The sequence below is a fragment of the Hemicordylus capensis genome, chromosome 4 (genome assembly GCF_027244095.1).
Source record: "Hemicordylus capensis ecotype Gifberg chromosome 4, rHemCap1.1.pri, whole genome shotgun sequence".
Lineage (NCBI taxonomy): Eukaryota > Metazoa > Chordata > Lepidosauria > Squamata > Cordylidae > Hemicordylus > Hemicordylus capensis.
The window spans coordinates 129,522,471-129,547,176 of record NC_069660.1 but is presented as its reverse complement, the minus strand read 5'-3'; the positions used below and the strand labels follow the sequence as shown (position 1 = coordinate 129,547,176).

The following is a 24,706-nucleotide window of genomic DNA, read 5'->3' as shown; positions in this document are numbered from 1 at the left end:
CTCCAATGCTTTTTAACATCTACATGGAACCACTGGGAGAGATTATCAGGAGGTCTGGTGCTGGGTGTCATCAATATGTTCATGACTCTCAGATCTATTTCTCCATGTCAACCTCATCAGGAAGTGGCATATCTTCTCTAAATGCCTGCTTGGAGGCAGTAATGGGCTGGATGAGGGATAACAAACTCAAGTTGAAGCAAATAAGACAGAGGTACTAACTGTGGGGCGTGGGGTCTGGACCAGAGATAGTTTATATGCCTGTTCTGGATGGGGTTACACTCCTCCTGAAAGATCAGGTACATAGCTTGGAAGCAGTGCTCCCTCTAAGGCATGTGCACACTCATAAGTTTTTTGATGTCCACTCAATTTTAGATCCCGCTCAGGTTGAATCAGGAATGCCCACTCTGAATGCATGCGCACACACACTACCTTGATACTGCCGCCCAGAACAAAATTAATTCTGCATACCAATGAAAAGAATTAGGCAGAAGACTGCTTGGGAATGCTCCTGGACCCAAAGCTCTCCCTGGTTTCTCAGGCTGAGACAGTGGCCAGGAGTGCTTTTTATCAGCTTCGGCTGATAAGACAACTACATCCATTTCTGGAGGTAAATGACCTTAAAACAGTGGTACATATGCTGGTAACCTCCAGGCTTGACTACTGTAACATGCTCTACGTGGGGCTGCCTTTGTACATAGTCCAGAAACTACAATTGGTACAGAATGTAGCAGCCAGATTGGGACAACTCAAAGGGACTACGTAATACAAGTTCTAAGGGAAATGCACTGGCTGTCAATATGTTTCCAGGTGAAATACAAAGTGCTGGTTGTTACCTATAACAACCCTAATGGTTTGTTAACAATAACAGGGTATTTACGCGAGTGCCTCCTTTGTCATGAACCCTGGTGATTGTTACGATCTTCTGGAGAGGTCCGGTTATGGTTGCCACCGGCTCGTTTGGTGGCCACCTGGGACTGGGCTTTCTCAATGGCTGCCCCTTGGTTTTGGAATATGTTCCCTGCTGAAATAAGAGCATCTCCTTCTCTGTTTGTTTTTAGGAAGACCCTCAAGGCTCACCTGTTCTCACAGGCTTTTAATTAGAATTAATTTTAATAATTTGTTTTAATAATTATTATGTTACTGTTTTTATTTCTGTTTTATGCTAGTGTTTAAATTGTGTTGTGTTTTAATCTGTACTGATTTTTCAATATTATTTTAAATTTTATACACCACCTAGAGATGTACATATCAGGCGGTATAAAAATATGATAAATAAATACTGTATCTAGGATGGCAGGGGAAGTTGCTCTCAAAAGGAAGGAGTATGCATTCTCCTGTCTGGGTCCACATCTCTTAACAATGGTTAAGAGGGAGCTACTGTTACACCTGTACCAACCTTTTGTAATACCTATGCCCACATCTCTTCTCACTGTTTAGACTTATTGTAAGCCACCAACTGACAGTTTGACAGAAAATAAAATGTATTAAGACTTGAAATAATGATAAAAGCTTAGACTAAGCAGCATTCACATACAACTGTATAAATACATTTGAAAACAAGCTATCTGAGTAGCATTTGCCCCGTAAAGTGATTTTTTCTCCCTTTGCACACAATGGCTATGCATAACTGACTGAACAATCAGCCACTCATTCTGCAGAACAACATGCTTCTGAACTGTTTAACTTTCTATGGAAAAGCTCGCAGATTTCTTCAAATGCCTTTTCTAAAACAAAAGACAACTGCTGCTGCTTTTATTTCTGTATTAACAGGAAAATAAACTGATGTTTAGTAGTTACTCACACCTGAAGTAAAGTCAGACCTTAATTCTAGATCATACTACTATATAACATGAGCAGCAGCAAATACTGTATCATTACTTTGTTACAAACTTAAATCATTATTCTAAGAGGAATGAGAATAACTAACAGATGCTTTATCATTCACAACAGAGAGAAGATAAATTCTTATCCGTGTATTTTAATTTGGAAATGAGGAAACTTCTCCTGCTGCTTAAGGAAAGATGATGCTACTTCCCCTTCAGCAGAAAAACATTTATATACCAAAAGGCAGCTACAAGTCTGAGCAAATAAATTTGCTGTTTCCACCTACTGGCAATAAGTGGCGTGCACACACACGCTATAGAAGAACTTTTGAATGAAAAATATTTTAACCCTGGTAAACCATCAGAACTGTTATAACCTATTCAATTATGAAAACACACTACAGAATTACAGAAGTGTCGGTCACATAAAACCAACTGTGGTTCATCTTCTAATATAGTCCTTGCCTGTTAACCCAAGAGGTCTTCATATAGTCCTTGCCTGTTAACCCAAGAGGGTCTGTTAACCCTCCCTAATTTTAGTTCTGCAAGCAGTGTATCCAAGTATGAAACAACTTGCACAATGAGGAAGTATGAAACAACTTTCACAGAGGAAGTTAGCAAAGCAAAAACCACCACTTCCTGTACATGGCAAACATACCCAAGAAAAAGCAACATTTGCTGCTGTTCCTCCTAAGCATTTCTTGACTGATACTCTAATGAACAAGATGAATTACAAACCAGAGAAGTCATAAAGAATCACATACCTTCTGAAAGAATGGCTTCTCTCAAATAAAGTAGGACATCTGCAAATTTTCTGACATCATTCACCAACAGCATGATGTACTCTGGGTCCACAACAATGCTGTCATAGCAGTCAGAGTTGGAGCTAATGCTGCTCAGAGAACTGCTCTTGGTGCTGCGCCCCATCCCCCAGTTTCCTGAATTAGAGATGGTGAAGAAATTGGAGGAAGACAGTTTGGTTAATCCTAAACCACGCTTGTTGCCGCCACCGTTCTGTCGCAACATCCCAGCCACTGCAGAGCTTATGAAATTCCCAGAGATAACATTCAGTGTTACTTAGGGTCCATCTGTCAAGTAAAAAATGAAGTTCTGAGGAAAGAAAAAGAAAGAGAAACCTGTCAATTGAAAATAAACACACACACACACACACTTAATATGAATTTCAAGCATTATTCAATATATTACGTTGTTGGATGCACTTTTTAAAGAAAAACATCAATCAATGTTCATCAGAGGTTTTATTAAGATAATCAGTATAGCCCACATACACAAACCCTTGCAAAATAAGTGTACTTTTGAATATCTATTCCTTGGTGTTTCACCCTACTAAGTAATTTTCAAAATCAGAACTTGTAGCACACAGGTTCTTCATTTCAGAACTTTTCAGGGGACAAAGGAACATTCTGGAGAGAATACAGTAGAATAAAATATGACTGTATATGTAAGAAGACAGACAGTGTAAAGCAATAAATCACAAGCATAAGTTAATATCATTAAGTAATTAAAAGCTATATTGATCCTACAGATCCACATTGTGCATCTGCTAAAACAATCTGAGTCACATATTCTCTTGCTCCTTGCATCTTGCACACCATGAAAATATACTGCAAAAAATAGTTATTGGTCTGGAATCTGACTCATGCATGCACAACATGCAAAGTAAATGAGTATGTGCTCTGGAAGTTACATTTTTAGCAGGTACACCATGTAAAACTAACCCTAATATACAGTCATTAAAAACATAAATTAGCTGCAAGAACATAAAACTGTACAGTTCATCTAAAAAGGAGGAAAATATTTAGAGCTTTAAACAAAACTATGAAGAGCTTTGGTTACATACATTTCACTTAACTGATTTCTATGTCACAATCAATTCAATCCAGTTTTCTTTTGGAATACTTGAAGGCATACTATTAAGCACTTTTGAGGTTACTAAGCTCTTTTAAAGCATAACTTTAAAAGTGAAAGTGTGAAAGGGATGTGCCTCACTCATATTTTAAGATACTCAAAACTTTTTTCCAGTTTGTAATAAACTAGGTCAAATGCTCATGCTGCAGTGTGTGCATCTCCCACAGCTTTACAAACAGGACAATATTTAAAACTATGATTCTACTGAAAAAGACCATGACCAATTAAGGTTTACTAAGTATCTCTTATTACTATTCTGGGCAAAGAAGGTTAAACAAGTTATTTGAATTACAGAGTTAAACACATGCTACTAAAACAATCAATAGTGCTCCAGATAAAGCAATGCTTCCACTCAGCATTTTAATGTAAAGATCTTTACAGCTATTTAATCTTTGCTTAAAAGCAGTGTGTAATTCTGTGTTCAAAGTATGAAGACAAGCCATGTCAACAATGTAACTCCGTTCAAGATTATCCCAAGTGAAGTTCTCTTTAAACTGTGTTATGCAAAATCTTTGTGCAACCTCCCTTAGTTCCCATGTGTATTTTCATAGCCAGAAAGCTGTTCTGCAATCTTACCTTCCACTTAATCATTTCCTTTTTTTTTTTAACGTAATGACTACTAGCGAGACAAGCAGAACTTGCTAAACATAGAGAACTGCGGTTTTGTATCCTGAAGCCCTAACAGGTTGTATTTAGGATCATACTCATTTTAAGGTATTTAAAATGCTTCCTCTCATGCTTGTTAAGTAGAAGTTACTCTCAGCATAATTGTTCAGTTTTTAGATATACAAATTTATTTTTAGTTCTCCTTCTGAAGTCATGTCTCTATTACCTAAAAATACCTTTCCCATAAACATCCAGCCAGGAAAACCTTTGGCATGACACTAACAGGTACTGCCTGGTTTGAGACAGGCAATTTTATCAATACAAAACTTTCATGAGATTTTTAAGCAATCAGAGTACAAGACACACATTCTTGAATTCCCACCTTATATTTGCTACTAGACAGGAGCAAGATCTCTGCCTTGACAAATACATTTTGTTACAGAAAAATACTTGCCAAAACCCACAGATAAAGTCTCCCTAATATTAATCCCAAATATTGTAATGATTCTTTTACTTTCTCACAAGTAAATCCAACCAGTTTCAACTAGACTTCCTCCCTTCCTAAGTGTATATAGGATTGCTGCTCAGTTCTCAGCTATGCCCAGAATTCCTTTAATAGAACCAGCACGTGGGAGGGATTTGTTTTTTATTTTATTTTTTAAAGTGAGTTTTCCCATCAGACCTAAAGCTCTGCAAGGTGTAACAAGGAAAGGGTTTGCAATACAGTAACGCTTTTACTAATGACAGAGAAGGTAGAAAAACACAGGGGCCGAAACTGTTGACAAACGCACAGACAATCGGCACCATCATTTCTCTCTCTCACATACACGCGCGCGCGGGCGGGCCCGATTCGAGCGAGGGAGGAGTTTGCGCGCCCCCGTCCCCTTCAAAGGAATATCTGGCATTCCGAGCGCGGCTCCCCCCACCCCGCTCCTTTCCGAAACGGGCAGTCAAGGGCCCTCTTCACCGGCGCATGCACGCAGCCAGCTGCCAAATCGCACGTCCTGCTGCTGCTGCTGCTCATACCCAGGATTTAAATACAATCGAAAGGAGACGCTCGGGCTACACAGAGAGAGCGGGGGGGGGGGGGGAGAGGGCAAGTCAGTCGCAACTTATCGAACTGCGGAGTAAGCCGCTGGGGCTGGGAGGGCGACCTCTCGCCTCTGTTCCGTTCCCCTCCCCCGACACACTTAGGGGCACAAAACGGGGGAGGTGGGCTCCGTTTGGGTTGTTGTTTTTAAACCAGGCAAACGGAAGGAAAGGCTGTCAAAAGAGAACCCCCAAATCTCAGAGAGAGCGACCTACCCAGGCCAGCGTTAGGGGTGCGCCGGGGGTGGGCTGGCGCTCGCTCCCCATGCTTTAACCCACAGCAGCAGCCTCCGCCGCCGCCCCACGTAGGAGTTGCTGAGCACCCTGAAGGAAACCGGGGGGGGGGGGACGGCGACGTCGCCGGACGCGGCTACCTGGCTCTCTCCCACTCTCCCCCCCTCGCGCCCCAACTCCCGCCACTCGCGCTGGCCTCCGCTCCGCTGAATTCAGTGCTCCTTACCCGACTGACTGAGCGAAGGCAGGAAAACAAAACGGGGCGCCCTAGAGCCGGCACGAGGAGGAGAGGGAGGCTGCTGCCGTTGGCGGCTCCGGAGCCTCCGGCGCGAGGGACAGCAACAGCCGTGGCCACCCCATCCCCTCCGCCCCTCGACCCCGCCCCTCTCCGTGTGTGTTTCCCTCACGCTGGCTCTCGGACTGGCCAGCGCCGTCGCCACTGCCAGCCGCACACTCCTCACCACCACCACTCGCCCAGCCCCGCCTAGCGCTGCAGCTACCCAGCCCGCCCCCTCCCCAAGCCTCGTCTCCCCATTGGTTAGCTTCGCCCACCCGGGGCGCGGCTATGCTAACCAGGGCGCAGCAGGTATGGACTAGGGAGGGAGGCTGGAAATACTTCGGCTTCTTCAGCAAGAGAGAGCGCTTTTAGGCGACAGAGCTTGGCTTTGGTTGGCGTTCACCTATGTGTGAACGATCGCACTCTGACTGTACCAGAAAGTTCATTGTCTTCTACTCTTTCTACTAGCGTTTGTAAATCTAGGGGTATTTCCAAAAGGAGGACTTTTTTCGTCCTCGTTTCTGTGGGTTTGCGCAGTAATCGGCTTCCAGAAACATAGCTGTCTACATCTAGCAGACTTTGCACTCATCCCGCTAGTTCACCCCATTATTGTGTGCCCGCACAGTGGCAGAGTATTGGGAAACATTGCAGTTGTGAGTCCTCAGGAGTCTTTGAAGAGTTTCCCTTCTTCATTTTCCTGAACTTCCCTTCCCTGCAAACGTAATAACCTATACCTTCAACCCCCAAGACATATCCCCCCACACACACACAAAAAGGATTTGCTCCTCTTCACTCTGCACCTCTGAGGTCCCTCCCTCCCACGCTCAGACACACACACACCCCACACAGTGCTTAATGTGCAAGAAGCCTATGTTTTTAATTTTTAATTTTGTTACACACTTTCAGTGTACTGAACTTCTGCAGCATTTTCCCCTACGCTTCTACTGAAAATGCTGTGAGTTGAGAATGAGCGGGGAAAACATGTTTGATGTGGGTTTCAGTGTCTGCAGATTCTCATTGTTGATGCTCACTTAACAAAATACTTCCTAAAATCCCAGTTTGCTGTTCTCCTTTCCTCCTGCTCAGTTCCTATTATAATTTTGCTGCAATTGTATGTACACTTTCTTGGGGGTCACTGCTGCTAAACTTGGTGGGACTTCTGAGTCAACATGCATCTATGTTCTTGAGACTATAATCTGCTTGGGGCCATGTTAAAATCAGTTTTTGGGGGGTATTTTAAAGCAAAAATTCTTAATTAATAATTATATATTGTTACTATTGTTTTTACTGGTGGCCTAGGGTGCCTTTGCAGATTTGGCTAGTGCGCCACCTGCACACTTTTGTCAAGATCTGGCCACAGTTACTCATGCCTTATTCACATCATGGCTGGATTATTGTAATGTGCTCTATGTGGGGCTGCCGCAGCGCTTGGAAAGTATTTGGAAACTGCACTTAATGCAGAATGTGGCAGCTCAGATTTTATCAAGAGCTGTCCACTGGGATCATATTACACTGATTTTGAAAGAGACACATTCACTGCCAGTTTGTTTCTGGGTCCAATTCAAGGTGTTGGTTTTGACCTTTAAAGCCCTTAATGGTTTTGGGTCCTGAATATCTGAAGGACCGCCTGCCCCCAAGAGTTTTGCTTGCTTGACAAGCTCATCAGAGGGAGCTCTGCTCCATGTGCCGACAATGAGGTAGGCTCGGCTGTTGTGCATGCAGAACGGGGCCTTCTCAGTTATTGCCTCCAGACTTTTGAATGCTCTCTCAGTGAGCATCCGCTCCTCATTACAATGTTTAGAAAGCAAATAAAATCATGGCTTTTTTTATCCAGACTTTTATATGAGTATTGTTTTCTTGCTGCTGCTTCTGTGCAGTGTTTCATGGTTTTATTTTGTATGTTTTTAACTTTTCATATAGATTTGTATTTTTCCCCTTATATTTCAGTTTGATATTTATGTAGTTTTAACTGTTTAATAGATTTGTATTGTTTTTAAATTTTATTGTAAACTGCCTTGGGAATATTTTAATGAAATGCAGTATATTAATCTAACATATTAATAAATTCAATAACTTTTTGAAGTTGGTATCCTACAAACTTCAAACCATTCCTTCACTTTCCTTTTGCATTAATAAAAAAAATCTATCATATATATTGAGTTCCTTGAACTTCCCTAGAAGTGTAGTATACAAAAAATAACCTTGCCCAGTCAACAACAGGCTCCACCTACGTGTGAGTGCATGTGCATTTGTGTATATAAGAACAGCCCTGCTGGATCAGGCTCAAAGCCTTTCTAGTCCAGCATCCTGTTTCACTCAGTGGCCCACCAGATGCTTCTGAGAAGCCCACAGGCAAAAGATGAGGGCATGCTCTCTCCAGGAGCATAGCTAGGGGTGAGAGGGCCCGTGTTCACCCTTCTCCCTGGCAGCCCCTCAGAGATAATGAAGAAAATAGGAAGGGGTGGAGTTGGGGGCCCCTCAGAAGCTGCAGGGCCCAGGTTTTTTGAACCCATCTGCTCAGTTATAGCTATACCACTGGCCCTCTCTCTTGTTGCTGCTCCCCTGCAACTGGTATTTAGAGGCATCTTGCCTCTGAGGTTGGAGGTGGCCTATAGCCACCAAACAAGTAGACCTGTCCCCCATGAATTTGTCTAAGCCCCTTTTAAACTATCCAAGCTAGTGGCCATCACCATATATCACTGCAGAAAATTCCATACAGGTGACCCTCGTTATCCACGGTCCTGGCACCTGTAGTATCTGTGGTTGGGCAATATGGACCCAACCATGTTATCTGCAGTTAAAACAATGGAAAAAAATTGATTGATTGATTGATTTTTTAAAAAATTAAAAGCCATAAAAAGTCATTAAAAAGCCAGACTGGAATTTGCTAAAATGCATATTGACAAGTCACAATGTTTCTGGGAGAATGTCCTTTGGACAGATGAGATAAAACTGGAGCTTTTGAGCAAGTCACACCAGCTCTATATCCACAGATGAAAAAATGAAGCTTTCAAAGAAAAGAACACCATACCTAATGTGAAACATGGAGGAGGCTCGGTTATGTTTTGGGGCCGCTTTGCTGCGCCTGGCATGGGGTGCCTTGAGTCTGTGCAGGGAACAATGAAATCTCAAGACTATCAAGACATTCTGGAGCGAAACGTACTGCCCAGTGTCAGAAAGTTCTGTCTCAGTCGCAGGTCATGGATCCTCCAACAGGATAATGACCCAAAACACACAGCTAAAAGCACCCAAGAATGGCTAAGGACAAAACATTGGACTGTTCTGAAGTGACCTTCTATGAGCCGTGATTTGAATCCTTTCGAAAATCTATGGAAAGAACTGAAACATGCAGTCTGGAGAAGGCACCCTTCAAACCTGATACAGCTGGAGCACTTTGCTCGGGAAGAGTGGGCCAAACTACCTGTTGACAGGTGCAGAAGTCTCATTGAGAGTTACAGGAATCACTTGTTTGCAGTGATTGCATCTAAAGGTTGTACAACAAAATATTAGGTTAAGGGTCCCATCATTTTTGTCCATGCCATTTTCATTTCTGTTATTATTTGAAATATTCTGTTGCATCAAAACTCTAAAGCAAAGTCTGGTTTTTGTTAAATGCGGAATAAACAATGATGGGTGCCAGTTACGTTTGTCAGTTTCAAATTATTTCAGAGACAATTGTGGGTTCTTCTTTTTTTGTGGAGGGGTACCAACACATTTGTCCACATGTGTAAAAGACAGGTAGAGCTGGGTGTCATCAGCATATTGATGGCAGCACAGCCCACACTTACGGATGACCTCTCCCAGGGGCTTCATGTAAATGTTAAACAGCTTGGGGGACAGAATAGATCCTTGTGGCACCCCATAGGCCAAAGGCCAAGGGGTGGAGCAGGCATCCCCCAGCACCACCTTTTGTGTACGACCCCCTAGGTAGGAACAGAGCCACCATATAACCGTGCCCCCAAGTCCCAAACCAGAGAGACGTCCCAGAAGGATACCATGGACGATGGTATCGAAAGCAGCTGAGAGGTCCTTTCACCATCATCAAAATTCACCTATCTGCAGTTCCTGGGTGGCTAGGAATGACCGCCGATATAATTTCTGGCCACCATTTTGCGGCATGGAGCCATTTTATGGTTTAAAAAAATTTCACATGGTTCTAGTGTTCTGAACGAGGGAGAAAAAAAATCTGTCCATTCTCTCTAATCCATGCATAACTTATATACCTCTATCATGTCTCCCTGTAGTTGCCTCTTTTCCAGACTAAAAAGCACCAGATGCTGTAGTCTTGCTCATAAGGAAGGTGCTGTAGCCCCCTGATTATCCTGGTTGCCCTCTTCTGTACCTTTTCCAGTTCTACAATGTCTGTCTTGAGATATGGTGACCAGAACTGTAAGCAGTATTCCAAATGTGGCCACAACAAAGTTCTGTAAAAGGGCATTATAATATTTGCATTTTTATTTTCATCCCCTTCCTAATTATTCCTAGCATGAAATTTGCCTTTTTTCCACAGCTGCCATGCACTGAGTCGACACTCAGTGAGCTGTCCACCACAACCCCAAGCAGGGGCGGAGGGAGGCCAGTGGCGGCCCAGGTCCAACCTGCCGCTGCGGCCCCCCCAGCCCCACCCCCTGCATCCAATGTGAAGTGCTAAGCCCCGCCTCTGCATCCGATGCAGATCTGATGTAGCTTTGCCAAGTCACACCTGGCCATGCTGCGAACATGGTGTTGGTTTAGCTCACTAACGGCACCGCGCAGCCGTTTGCCACCAAAATCCCCAGCCAGAACCGCTTTCGCAGCACGACCAGAGCAGCTCTTCCTGCCTAAAAGGCCGGGGATTTTGCTTGCAGCGGCCCCATTTGCAAGCAAAGCTACGGCCCCTGCATCTGATGTCAAATGCATGGGGCGTGGCTCAGGTGCGGCGTAGCCCCTGAGGAGTAGTGGCCCAGGTTCTTCAAACCGTTCACTCAATGGTGGCTCCACCCCTGACCCCAAGTTCCCTCTCCTGGTAAGTCATTGAAAGCTCAGACTTCATCAGTGTATGTATGAAGTTGAGTTTTTTTGCCCCAATATGCATCACTTTACACATGCTTACACTCACACGTGTATGTATTATGTTTGTGCATGTGTGTATGTATGTGTGCGCACTGATATATATATCAGCTGTGGTGGCACAGCGGGGAAGCAGCTTGCCTAGGGAGCAAGAGGCTGTTTGCTCGAAACCCTGCCGGTGTGCTTCCCAGACTGTGCCTAGTAAATATATATTTGTAGTCACCTCTCTCTTGCTGTTGCTCCGCTGTAATTGCAAACTGCATGAAAAGTGGGTGGTAAAATATCTTCACAAGGGTCTACCATGTATGATTTTTAAAATTACGTTTTGCCAAGGAACAAACAGGTTATAAACCTTTTAGTGTATTCTTCTCCAAAACCTTTTCTCATTATGCTCCTCATGCAAGTTTTTCTGCTTCCATGATCAAGTAAGAATAAATTGCAGCATGAAAAGACATGAGTGTTTCATAGATTATCATGCAGATATCACACTGAAGTTATGGGATAGGTGGAATGTTATCTGGGTTCCCCGCAAAATCACCATAAGACTCAGTATGCATGTTGGAATAAAGCACCATCTGGAAACACTGACTGAGATCCTAAACAAGTCTATGTGTTAGTAGGGCCTGTAGGGGCGCAGCTACACATTTCTGATCTTACAGAGTGATTTCGGAGTGTGGGCACTCCAGAAGTATTAACGTTCTTGCACAACAGCATGAGTGCAAGAGTACTGGGAAAGTTGCAAGAAGGATCCTTCTGCATCCTCATAGGCCCTACAAATGTGCATGTTTTACTAGGAGGTCAGCCATTGTGCTTAGTTGGTCTTTGCATTTTGAAGATACATGTTAAATGTTTTGCTAATGTAAGCTGCTAGAGTTGACAGTCTTCCAGTTTCATTCCTTCTTTCAGGTCATTAGGCTGAAATTTAAATCTGGGAGCAGGAAGTGGCTTACTCTAGGCACATACCTGCATGTCTAGTGCCGATTCAGTCATCACTGAAGAGGTTCGTTTTGAACTGTTGATGACCTATTACAAGACACTTATGTATTTCTTGCATATCTTTAACCAAACAAACAAGCAAACAGACAGACAGACAACCACCCTTGCCGGCGGGGGTGGGGTGGGGGGTATCACTGCAGGACAGGCAAATAAATAGAGTAAATGAATACAATAGGTGGAGAAAGAGCCTTCAGCAATGTGCAATGGTGGAAGGTCCTCGGGCAGCGGGGCAGCCCTTTTATGAGGCAAGGTGAGGCTGTTGCCTCAGGTGGTAGATTATGGGGCATCAGCAAGACAGCAGGACAGCCCACAATGTCACCATCAGAGCAGTTCTGTGGGACCAATATGACCCTTGCAAAGCTTGTAAGAAGCATAAAAAGAGTCTGCTACCAAGATCCCCTCCTCCCTGCTCCCCATGCATTTTCAAAAATTGCAAAGAGTTGATTTTAAAAGGGGCCTGGCCCGCACCAGGAGTGTGGGGCAAGGCATATTTTTCACCTCACCTCAGGCACCGCAGTAGCTTGAGCTGCCCCTGTCAGGCAGTGATCCTTGGTGCAAGGTTACAAGTACCCAAAACTATTCTTATTTTCATCAGTGAGGTATTAAGAGTATATAGTGGTCTTCAGATACCAGTTAGTATGCAGATTCTGAGGGTGTAGGAAACTTGCTGGCAACCTGTTGTTACAGCTGTGTGCACGCACTGGCCATGCCCCCTGCATCTGATGCCAGACACGGGGGCATGGCCAACCAGAACCCAGAAGGGGCCACATGGCCCTTTTCCTGCTGTTTTCCAGCCAGTGCTTCAGTGCTGGCTTATTTTGTCCTTCCTTCTTTCTTTCTTTCTCTCCCTCTCTCAGAGTGGGGCCAGCTTTCTCTTCCTCACTCCAAATGAGGGAGGGAAAGAAAGCATCCAATCAGCTCTTCATTTGCCAAGGGGAAGGAGCAGCCAAGTGACTTCACCTTGTGCTCCTAGCTGATAAGCACTGTGTTCATTGGCTGGGTGTGGTAGAAGGACATGGGGTTCCTTGATGGAGGGGTGAGGTGGCACCATGGTGCCTCCCCAACCCAGCAGCCCAGGAACATTCCCCCCACCTTTGTCCAATGGTGATTATAGCATTGCTTGTTACACCACAGCCTACAACACACACCAAAATATCAGGTATGCTATCAGATATACCACTGCTATGCAACATTATGTTTTAGCAGGATGGCCCAGCATGTGTGTTTGCAGGATGTGGGGAAGGGGGGAATAGGCAAAATTGCAGCAAATGGTGAACAGACATGAAGAATGCTGTTCAGCATAGATAGGGAATGGGAGTGCATTGGGTAGTCATTCCACCCATGCCATGTGCTCTGTGGCCATGCTTCCTGTTCTCCCTGTGTTTAGGAATGGTCTGTACAGGCAAGTGCCAAACTGAGATGGAGTTGTTCTCCCACCTCCTAGAACCCCAGATTCTAGAATGTGAGGAGAAACTCTCCCTTTTTCTTGAAACCAGAAAACATGTTTGATTCTGCTGTGAAAGGAAATAACCTTATACTCATGTTCACTCCACATCTGAAACCTGCAGGCTCTGCTGGATGGCCCCACCCTGACTGCCATACATTGGGGCGAAGGTGTAAAGTGGGTTGCTACATATATAAAACTGTAAGTGCACAGAAGCCCAGTTCTCACCTTTATTCCAGCTGGGGATAATTGGGGGTAACTGTGTGCAAACTGGAGTGCAACCAGCTCAAGTAATCACGCAGAGGTCAGGGATGGAGCCAGCTGACACAATCATCCTCTCCTCCACACATTGGAACTACTCATGGAGCCAAAAGTGGGTACAGGGCAATATGGGCAAACTCTTTAACCACATATTTATTAACAATTAGAGGGACACCAAGGGACACATACAATTGCCTTGAGCTGCTCAATGACCAACCATGCTCTAGGTCAGGGCTGCACAACTTCAGCCCTCCAGCTGTTTTTGAACTAAATAACTAAACAACTAAATAAATAAACTACAGCTCCCATCGTCCTGAGCCACAGTAGCCAATAGTCAAGTCTTACAGAAGTCGTAGTCCAACAATTGCAGAAGGACCAAAGTCGTGCAGCCCTAGATATACCAACAATTGTGACAACTAACTCCTAAATTAAAGCCATATATATTTTAACTTCATAACTAACTGTACCATGTAAGACTTCCTTCCAATAAACCATGGACTGGTTCTCAAGAGCAAAGTGTCACCAAATGTCGGGCAGAGGAGGTGGTGCATGTGCTCCTGGTACTCCAACGTCTGGCCAGTGAAAAATTTGGGTGGAGGACCAGTAAGCGATCATGTGCAAGTTGTCAATCATAGCTGGTCAGCCCAGGCAGCTGGAACTGGCGATCTTAGATCTGATCTAGAGTGGTGGAGATTGGCTGCTCACACTGACCAACTACAATTGTGCCTCTCACACTATCACTTCCCAGTCTTCCTCCAGATATGTTCACCACCAGACAACTGAGTATCAGGTGCGCATATGTCTCCTTCAGTGTTTCCTCTAACAGGGATTCCCAGGTGTTGTTCACTACAACTCCCAGCATTCCCAGCTGCAATGGCCTTTGGCTGTCGATTCTGGAAGTTGTAGTCAACAACATCTGGGAATTCCTGTTAGAGGTCTCCTCCCTCCTCTGGCTGACACTGGTCTCCTCCCTCCTCTGGCTGACTTTTGGCGGCACTTGGATCGTGAGAACCAGTGTTCCCTGTAACAGGGATTCCCAGATGTTGTTGACTACAACTCCCATAATTCCCAAGCAAAAGCCATTGCAGCTGGGGATTCTGGGAGTTGTAGTCAACAACAGCTGGAAATTCCTGTTAGAGGGAACACTGGTGAGATGTCCCATGTAAGTCTTCCTAAAAATTTACCTCCCATAAAAGCTGGATGATTACCAGCTTCTCTGCCATCTTTAACTTATTTATTTATTTTATTATTTATTTATCAAATGTGTACACCACCCCAAACTTTCATCTCTGGGCGGTTACCAATAGCATAAAACAAGTTTTAAAAACTTGAGGTTTTGAAATTTAGCAGTGCCCCCCTCGCTTCAAAATCCTGGCCTTGCCTCAAGAATCTGCTGTTTGCAGCTTGCTATTCCACATGTTGAGCATAGCTAGAAACATGAGAGGAATCTTCCCATCCTTCCCTTTTGCTGCACAGGATGATTCAGGTTGACTGCCCAGCAAAACTTCAGACTTAGAGGCAGGAGGTGAGAGATAACATTTTCTCAAAGAATAGGCATTTTTGTGATTGTTTGGAACCTGTTTGCAGCAGGCTTCTCGTCCTTTCAGTTGTTTTTGATGGTGGTTGTGGAATGATATGATCCGATCAACAAACAATGATAAGATCCAATCAACAAATTAAAGACACCAGTCAGGGGCGTAACTACTATTAGGCAAGGGGAGGCGGCTGCCTGGGGGCCCCCACGCCTCGAGGGCCCCCCCCAGAGGCAAGTCACATGACTATATATTGTGAAGTGTGTGTGTGTGTGTGTATCAGTGAGGGGCCCATTTTAAAATTTTGTCTCTGGGCCCACTCCAGCCTTGTTACGCCCCTGACACCAGCTATTCTGATCAAAAGTTCAATTGCAGCTATAGTCCTCTTGACAGTCAGATGGTCACTTGTATCTGACCATATCATAAGCAATTCATCTATAAGACTACTTCATCTGAGATGCCAGTTAAATAAGTTGCATGCGGCTGCAAGCTGAAATGCAGGAGTCAGTGACAGAGGGCAAAGGCATGCATTTTAGTTGAATGGAAGGGGCCTGTGGTAAAAGGTCAAAAGGCTAGAACAGGCTGACCACCTAAGCAGTAAATGGTGGGTCTGTTTAACAACAATAAAAGGAGTGTTTGTATTCCTGGGGCTATTACATCAGCATTGTTGGCTATGCTGGTCATGCATCAATGGAGGCTGGATGGATGAACATTGCTCCACAGTTAGTCTTGCTTGAAACAAGCCTTCTTGAAAGTTTACTGCTTCTGTCCAAGAGCTACTGGAAGCTCGTGTTGTCTTAAGCTTTAGAAAGTTAAGAAAGGCATGGAGGGCTGAACACCATTATCTTTCCAGCTGAAAAAAAATCAAGGTATATTACAACACAGTGGGTTTATTAAAAGTACATTCCTTTATTACTTGTATTTATACAGCCGCATCTGTGATCATGGTGCTTAACAAATATGTTCACTCCTAGCACAATCCACACTGCACTACTGTGCAACTAAACACATAATATTCTTCCCATGTTTACCCTTGCTTTTTCCTCCCCTCCTGCCCTCCCTCCCTCCCTCCCTGTATTGCCTCTCCTGTGTTATAGTTTAGGCTGTAAGTTGTTGGGGCAGGGACTTATCCTAGTTTTGTTACTTTATAGATCACTATGCACATTGGTAATGCCATACAAACATTGTACCTCATTTCAACATGAAGAAACACTTTTCTGAATAGTTCTTGCAGATACATATCTGTATGGACATTCCCATCCACATTGTCATGCTTATCCAGGCTCTTTGATCTGACTGGATCAAATGCATGTGGAGATGTGAATCCACATCCAGAGTCACCAGCAGTGTTCCCTGTAACAGGGATTCCCAACTGTTGTTGACTACAACTCCCAGAAACCCCAGCTGCAATGGCTTTTACTTGGGGATTATAGGAGTTGTAGTCAACAACATCTGGGAATCCCTGTTACAGGGAACACTAGTCACTAGTAAATGTATATCTTTAATTATTTAAACATTTCTGTTCCACCTAATTAGGGATAATGAGCAAAACTTAATCAGCTGGTTGAGTTGCTAAGGCAAAAGAGCAATAATTTAAAATAGCAGTAAACAATCTAAAATATTCAATAATCACATAAAACGGAGCATCAGTTATGTGCCAGTAGCTGCCTGCGCTTAGAACTGGATCAGGGCTGTAGCAAGCATGAAATCATGCTCACTGAAATCATGTGCATACCTTGGTTAGTAACTGTTAATGCAGTGTCTGGAATTCTGTTTAGACACATTAAGTGGGAGTAATCCCAATGGATTTCAGTGGATTTTAGTTCAGACTACAATTCTGTGCACATTTACCTGGAAATAGGCACAATTTAAATCAGGGGGACTTCATATCAATAAATCATTCCTGACTAAATTAATCAATAGTAATACCCAGGAGTTATTCCAATGGGCTACTACATTTCAATAGGATTTCCTATAGTATATATAGCCAAGATGTCAGAGTGCTTAAGATCAATATGTTTTACTTTGTGTATGTATATTGAAGCCACTTAATGGCGCAGCAGGGAAATGCTTGACTAACAAGCAGAAGGTTGCCTGTTCAAGTCCCTGCTGGTACTATATCAGGCAGCAGCAATATAGGAAGATACTGCTCCCATACTGCTGGGAGGAGGCAATGATAAACCCCTCCTGTATTCTACCAAAAGAAAACCACAGGGCACTGTGGGCGCCAGGAGTAGACATCAACTCGATAGCACACTTTACCTTTATGTATTTTGAATATTGCAATGTTCCCATTCTGCAATGATTACACATAATTTTGAGCAGTATGTATAGTCCTTGGTAAAATACTTTGCAAAACCAATACTTTGAACTGTGGTAATGTAAAATTATTAATAATACATCAATAATTTACAATACAATATGTATTATATATATTATATGCATTAATTAATAATACAATTAATAATATGTATTCATATAATAATACATTAATAATACAAGGTCAAGGAAATCCCCAGACTTCACCTTCCTTTACAACCAACAGTGGTGTTCTGGTACAAAGGGGGCTACATGTAATTTGCACAAAATTGCTGTGTTATGATGATTCGATGGCCTTGTAAACTGAAGATGCTTGAAGCTAGGTACACATTTCAACATTTGATATGGTGGCTTTTCAACTTTGTAAACTGAGGATCATTCCTATTGTTTTCTGTTTGTATATGAGGGCACAAATGCAAATTACAGCAAGTTTATTTCTAAAAGTAAACATAAACATAACATCATAAACATCAAAGAACAAATATTTCCAAACACACTAGTAAGAAATGTGTTATGCTAATTTTAATTATGGTGAATCCACACTTCTATTCCTTTCTTTTCTCTGCAACTCTTTGCTAGGAGTGTGCTGGTGCACAATCAAGCCTACCCACTCAGGCCGGTACAGGTTCTGTTCAAGTGGGCGGGAGGCTTCCATAAAATAGTTTTAAAAAATGAAGTACTTACTCCTGCGGTGCCCTCAGGGTTGTTGTGCCAGCTGGGGGGGGCATATGCTGGCCTTCCTTACCCCACTGGTCTCCCCCTGAGTCTCCCAGGGGTATATCTCCCGGGGCCATTTTGGCCCTCTGCATACATGTGGCAGCCAGTTTTTGGCGCAGTGCATGTGTACGGGCCATTGGCATGACCACACAATTGCCGCATGCGCTGTAGCAAAAAAATGGCTGCCACATACGCAGAGGGCCAAAACATGCCTGAGACTTGAGGGGGGGGCTGGCAGGTGTTGGGGGAGCTGCCGCAGCCCCCACCTCAGCTGCCACAGCACACATACCCCCAAGGCCACAGCAGGAGTAAGTATTTCCTTTTTAAAAGTATTACAGAAGCCCCCTGCCCTCCTCAAGCTGGGCCCAAACCAGCTCAAATTTGAGCTGAGCTGAGCCCCGGTTCGGAGGGGGACAAAACCAAACTGATCTGGTTCAGATCTGGTTCAGATTCAAACCAAACCGGTAAAAACAGTTTTGCACATATCCCTACTCTTTGCCTACATTAATACTTATTTAAATGTATAAATTCATTCCAAGGGTTACAAGGTATCAGGTCTGCTGAGCCTGATAGTAAACCTAGAGAAAGAGCAGATACATAAAGCAATGTAGAAAGGTTCAAAAGGATTGGGATCTTGCAGTTGATTGGTATCAAAGATGCCCATATTAAGTCAGAGTAAACATATATAAAATAATTAGTATGAATTAAGGCAAAGGACATATGTGAAATGGTACAATTACCTATCATGTTGATAGGAAAAGAATTAATAGTGTAATGGTGGGAGAAGTCATTGTTATCATCAGCTCCCCTTTTATCTGCCTCTTGGTTGAGGAGGGTTTTCCCAACAAAGGTACTTGAAGTCTGTCATTTTTGTTATATTATAGTCCAGCACTGGGAAGAAGAAAAAAGTGTACTCTTTGGCTGACATCCAGACTAATCCTCCCAAAAATATGGGAGGTAGTGTGGGCTTCAGAGGGATGAGCAGAAATTGCCCCTCCATTGTAATTAAAATAATAATAATTACATCTTCTTCTTCTTCTTCTTCTTCTTATTATTATTATTATTAATTCAATTTCTATACCGCCCTTCCAAAAATGGCTCAGGGCGGTTTACAAAGAGAAATAAAGCAAATAAGATGGCTCCCTGTCCCCAAAGGGCTCACATTCTAAAAAGAAACATAGGACACACACCAGCAACAGTCACTGGAAGTACTGTGCTGGGGGTGGATAGGGCCAGTTACTCTTGTATCCCGCCAGTTACATAGGGCCAGTTACATCTTGTATCCCGCTCTTCCTCCAAGGAGCCCAGAGCGGTGTACTACATACTTAAGTTTCTCCTCACAACAACCCTGTGAAGTAGGTTAGGCTGAGAGAGAAGTGACTGGCCCAGAGTCACCCAGCAAGTCTCATGGCTGAATGGGGATTTGAACTCGGGTCTCCCCGGTCCTAGTCCTCAGATTGTTCATCCAAGGAAAGCTAATTTGTATGATCTATGTAAATTATGCAAATTTAACAAATTGCCTTCTATTGCGGAATTTATTCAGCTAGTCACCTCAATTGGTCAAGTTTCAAAGCAACTGAATTTTCCAATGAAAGAAGACTTTGATGCCTCTGAAACTTTAATGTTCTTGTTACAATGGTGGTGGTGCAATTTTATTCACTGCCAATGTCAGGTGTGAGGCTGGCTGAGGAAGCTGGAACAAAACCCTGCACTTGTCCCCTCCCACAAGGTGTGTCCCCCCAAAGCTTACCAATTAATAGAGAAAGGAACTGTCAGTGACTTCTCCCACCCTCCCCACTGGTAAATGGGAGCCAGTTTCACTGCTAGCAACTCCTCTCCCATGGAGGATTGGAGGAAGCAGGAAGACAAGGTATTGCCAGTGCATCCTCCCCACAGTTGCCTATTCACTCACACTATTGCTGCCTTCTCCTGGTACCTCCTGGTATCTGCAAATGGAAGCATCCTCCAGAGGCCCAGTGATTATGCAGGGGCCTCTGGGGATGATCTCATTTGCAGATAGGAGATATCAGGAGAAAGCAATGAGTGAAGGTGGGGGAAGATGTGGCCACTTGTGCCACCACAAAAAGGTGGCTACTGGTACTCGGGATTCAGCAGGTGCCCAGATGGGTCTTCTGATGGGCCACTAGGATTGGTGCTTAGTGTAGCTAACCCCTGCCACCAGCCCAATTTTATTTCAGTACTACAGCATTTATAGATTATTTTATATACTTGGTCCACCCTTATCTATTTCCCCACTGAAATGCTACTATTTCCAGTTTGGGGTTCCCCTGGTTTCCCACCCTCAAATCACTGAGTCTGAACCTCAAGATCACATGCTATGCAACAACTTGTGCTTGAACAGTTCTAGCAGTATTTTGTCTCCTAGTTCCATGTTTCTTCCTTCTTGTTGTTGCAAAGTGTACTTGTTAAGGTTTCAGAAGCAAGGAGGGCATGGCATGGGAGCTATGCCCTTAACCAAGAGTATATTGAATAGCACAGAGTATTGGTTTTAGCCCTAAGTGTTTCTACTATGCATCTGACCCAAACACAAATGACAGGAAAACATTCTTCATCAGCCTGTATCAGCTGTTCCAGCAATCATTTCAATACACTCTGATGTTCCTGCCAATATCCCAGGCACAACATAGATATTATACTAGAAGCTGGACTTGAAATTTCAATGTGGTAGATATTTTCAAGTCACTGTGAAAATGGACAGCTAGAAATATGTTCTTATCATGCATAGTTTATATGATAAACCAAGACATAATTAAAACACTAAAGACCAAATTCTGGATAATTAAAACATCAATGGAAAATGCCATATTGGCAACAATAACAACTTAAAAAAACACTTTTTGGGAAAAAGATTTACTTAATTTCAATGTGCCACCATTTACTGCCACCATTTCTGGCAGCCATTTACTGTATGGAGAATTACAACTTAATAAAGCAGAATGAGAATGCTACTGTGAAATTATTTTACAGAGAAGGACATAATTAGAAAAAAACTATTCAAATTCTACCTATCTAGGATTTTAGTTACAAGAGTAATTTGCGAGTTGATTTCTTTCCCACTATGTATTTTTCATGTTTTATTCTAGTGTCTGTTCTGTGAGATAAAGGAAGATAAAGCAATTTGTCCAAGGCCTTGGAGTGAGTATTATGGCCATACAGGAACTGAATCCTATTCTCCTGAATGTATGGCAAAAAGTCCACAAAGATGTCAGGGTTACCTATAAAGGCTTGGGTATTTAATATAATAATTTAATCTTATTATTATTAATGTTTGTTGTTGTTTTTTGCTTAATCAAGATAATGCTTTTTTCTCCATGAGCCCCACTGCTTATTAAGATCATCTGTGGAGATCCACCTATAGTTGCCACCTGCTTGTCTGGTGGTGACCCAGGGTCGGGCCTTCTCCATAGCCACCCCGAGACACTAGAAAGCACTTTGGAGTTAAAGCTTCAGCATCCCTGGCAGCTTTTAGAAAAACTCTTAAGATACACCTGTTCAGTCAGGCTTTTGGATGGTTTTAAGTCGGTTTAAATGGTTTTAAAATGCTGCATTGCTTTTAAAATTGTTCATCTTGTTTTACATTTTTATGCTTTGCATTTTAATATGTGTAAACGGCCTTGAGATGTGAATTTTGGCAGTATAGAAATGCTCGAAAGAAAGAAGGAGAGAGAGAGTGGGGGGAAGGAAGGAAGGAAGGAAGGAAGGGCATGACTCCCAAAAGATATGTGGGAGAAAAGGTAGGCAGGCATAATTAATAATGTATCTGAATTTGTTTCTAGAGATATAAAATGTACGAACTTGCCTATGGTATTTGACAGATGTTTCAGCTGGATCTCATTATCTGACCATGGACAGATCCAGATTCATGAGGATGAATCTGCAAAGTTTGATATGCTACAAAGCTTGCACTTGGTTCACTTAAATAAACAGAAGGCAGAGAAAGGAAGCCGACGTTATACAGAAACTGTCCATGGTATCTGAGAAATTTCAAGGTGGAGCTAGCAACAGGAATCTATCAAATCACTAGAGAAATGCCCTAAGGTCCTGTTATCCATTTACTGTCTCCAGTAGTGAGAACTAGACATTGGAAGAGAGATGGATCTGCCGCCATTCCATGTCTTTTTGCTATCTCTTCTTTAGGAATCAGCACAATGTGTGATGTCATGCCGTCATGCTTTGCATTTCCCTGCTGGTTAATGATGTGCGGCAGGGGCTCAGGAAGACACAATGGCCCCATTCAAAGGGAACGGGAAACTGGAGTTGAAGGGGCCAGAAGTTGCCTAATCTGAATGTCTGATCCCATATGGGAAGTGACTGGAGGTTTTGCTCACTCAACTCCAATTTGAAATTTGGGTTGTAGTGAGTTTCACCACTCATATCTGAGGTTTCCAGCCTCCTGCAGTATGTCAGAATGAGGAACTGCATGCTGGGCTGGCTGCATGAGGAGTGGAGGGAGGAAGCTCCTCCCTCTCTCTGGCCGTGATTGGCTGTCTGGGCTGTCCTTCATGCAAGAAAGAAGCCCACACAGCCATTTCTCTCTCCTCTCTGCAGTCTCCCTGACTGCATAGAGCCTCCTGTCAATGTCATCTGAATGCAGACGGAATTGTGGGATGGGGGTGTGGAGTAGAACTGTGGGTCCACTGGACTCGCTGTTCCATGTTATGTGTGAATACAGCTAGTGTGTGATGCTACATCATGCATTGTGTTGTAGCAGAAGTTGCAAGATGGAGCAAAAAGTTGTGGAACAGTGGAGTTCCTTCTTTCTCTTACCATTTAGTTCTGCCCTTCAGGATAAACAAGGAGTAGGATACAGGTGAAACTCGGAAAATTAGAATATCTTGTAAAAGTCCATTAATTTCAGTAATGCAAATTAAAAGGTGAAACTGATATATGAGACAGACGCATTACATGCAAAGCGAGATAAGTCAAGCCTTAATTTGTTATAATTGTGATGATCATGGCGTACAGCTCATGAAAACCCCAAATCCACAATCTCAGAAAATTAGAATATTACATGGAACCAAGAAGACAAGGATTGTAGAATAGAACAATATCGGACCTCTGAAAAGTATAAGCATGCATATGTATTCAGTACTTGGTTCGGGCCCCTTTTGCAGCAATTACTGCCTCAATGCGGCGTGGCATGGATGCTATCAGCCTGTGGCACTGATGAGGTATTATGGAAGACTTCCATGGAAGACTATGCTTCATTAGCGGCCTTCAGCAATTCTGCATTGTTTGGTCTCATGTCTCTCATCCTTCTCTTGGCAATGCCCCATAGATTCTCTATGGGGTCAGGTCAGGCGAGTTTGCTGGCCAATCAAGCACAGTACACTGTATACTTTTCAGAGGTCCGATATTGTTCTATTCTACAATCCTTGTCTTCTTGGTTCCATGTAATATTCTAATTTTCTGGGATTGTGGATTTGGGGTTTTCATGAGCTGTACGCCATGATCATCACAATTATAACAAATTAAGGCTTGACTTATCTCGCTTTGCATGTAATGCGTCTGTCTCATATATCAGTTTCACCTTTTAATTTGCATTACGGAAATTAATGGACTTTTGCACGATATTCTAATTTTCCGAGTTTCACCTGTATATCTGTTGAGCTTTCTAATAGTGATGCATAGTTTTCCCTCTAAGAATTTATCTTTTTTCACATGTAGCTAACCTATAGTCCATTATTCATTCTGGTGGTAATACTGGTAACACATTACACAACGTGCATTGTATCAAATAAGAATGTGTTCTCTTTTAAGCATGCTGTCTATAAGTTTCAAGGAGTACTTCCTAGGTCTCTATTAATTTTTTCCAAGCCAATAATAATTGTATGTACTGCTAACTGGGCAAAGAGGCACCTTTTACCATGGTGATTCTCTTTATTTAGCAGGGGGAGAGTAACTGGCCCTATCCACCCCCAGCACAGTACTTCCAGTGACTGTAGCTGGGGTCTATCTTATGTTTCTTTTTAGAATGTGAGCCCTTTGGGGACAGGGTTCCATCTTATTTATTTGTTTATTATTTCTTGGTGTAAACCGCCCTGAGCCATTTTTGGAAGGGCGGTATAGAAATCAAATTATTATTATTATTATTATTATTATTATTATTATTATTATTATTATTATTAATCTTCTCTGTTCTAAATGCAAACTTTCCAAGGGAGACCTATTTGGCAAAGGGATCTTCAATATGAATCTTTGTGATTCATACTGAATTTTACTTAGATAATACCTCTGAATGTGATATTATGCCAATTCATGAAGAACTTTGTTTATCTCTATATTTCCTACATATTTTGGTTTCAAATACAGTTTTAAAGCATGCATGTTCCATAAATCTCTACATGAAGTAATGTATCCTGACAGCTATCGTGTCCTGTAGCATGTCCATAGACTTTCATACATATTT

At 42.9% G+C, this 24,706-nt stretch overlaps 1 protein-coding gene across 2 annotated transcripts in view; it reads right to left on the bottom strand.

Moving 5' to 3' along the window:
* The window catches only part of ARHGAP29 (Rho GTPase activating protein 29), a 206,511-nt gene that overhangs the window by 87,909 nt on the left and 93,896 nt on the right, over positions 1–24,706 (bottom strand). Inside the window, exons 1-2 of one of the 2 annotated variants that reach the window (XM_053249227.1) lie at positions 5,908–6,148; positions 2,588–2,933 (exon numbers count right to left, since the gene is read on the bottom strand). In XM_053249227.1, the coding sequence (XP_053105202.1) occupies positions 2,588–2,849 (262 nt within the window). In that variant the 5' untranslated portion in view covers positions 2,850–2,933; positions 5,908–6,148. Of the gene's footprint in view, positions 1–2,587; positions 2,934–5,907; positions 6,149–24,706 lie in introns of those variants that run through there. The other variant, XM_053249228.1, reaches the window with a different exon arrangement.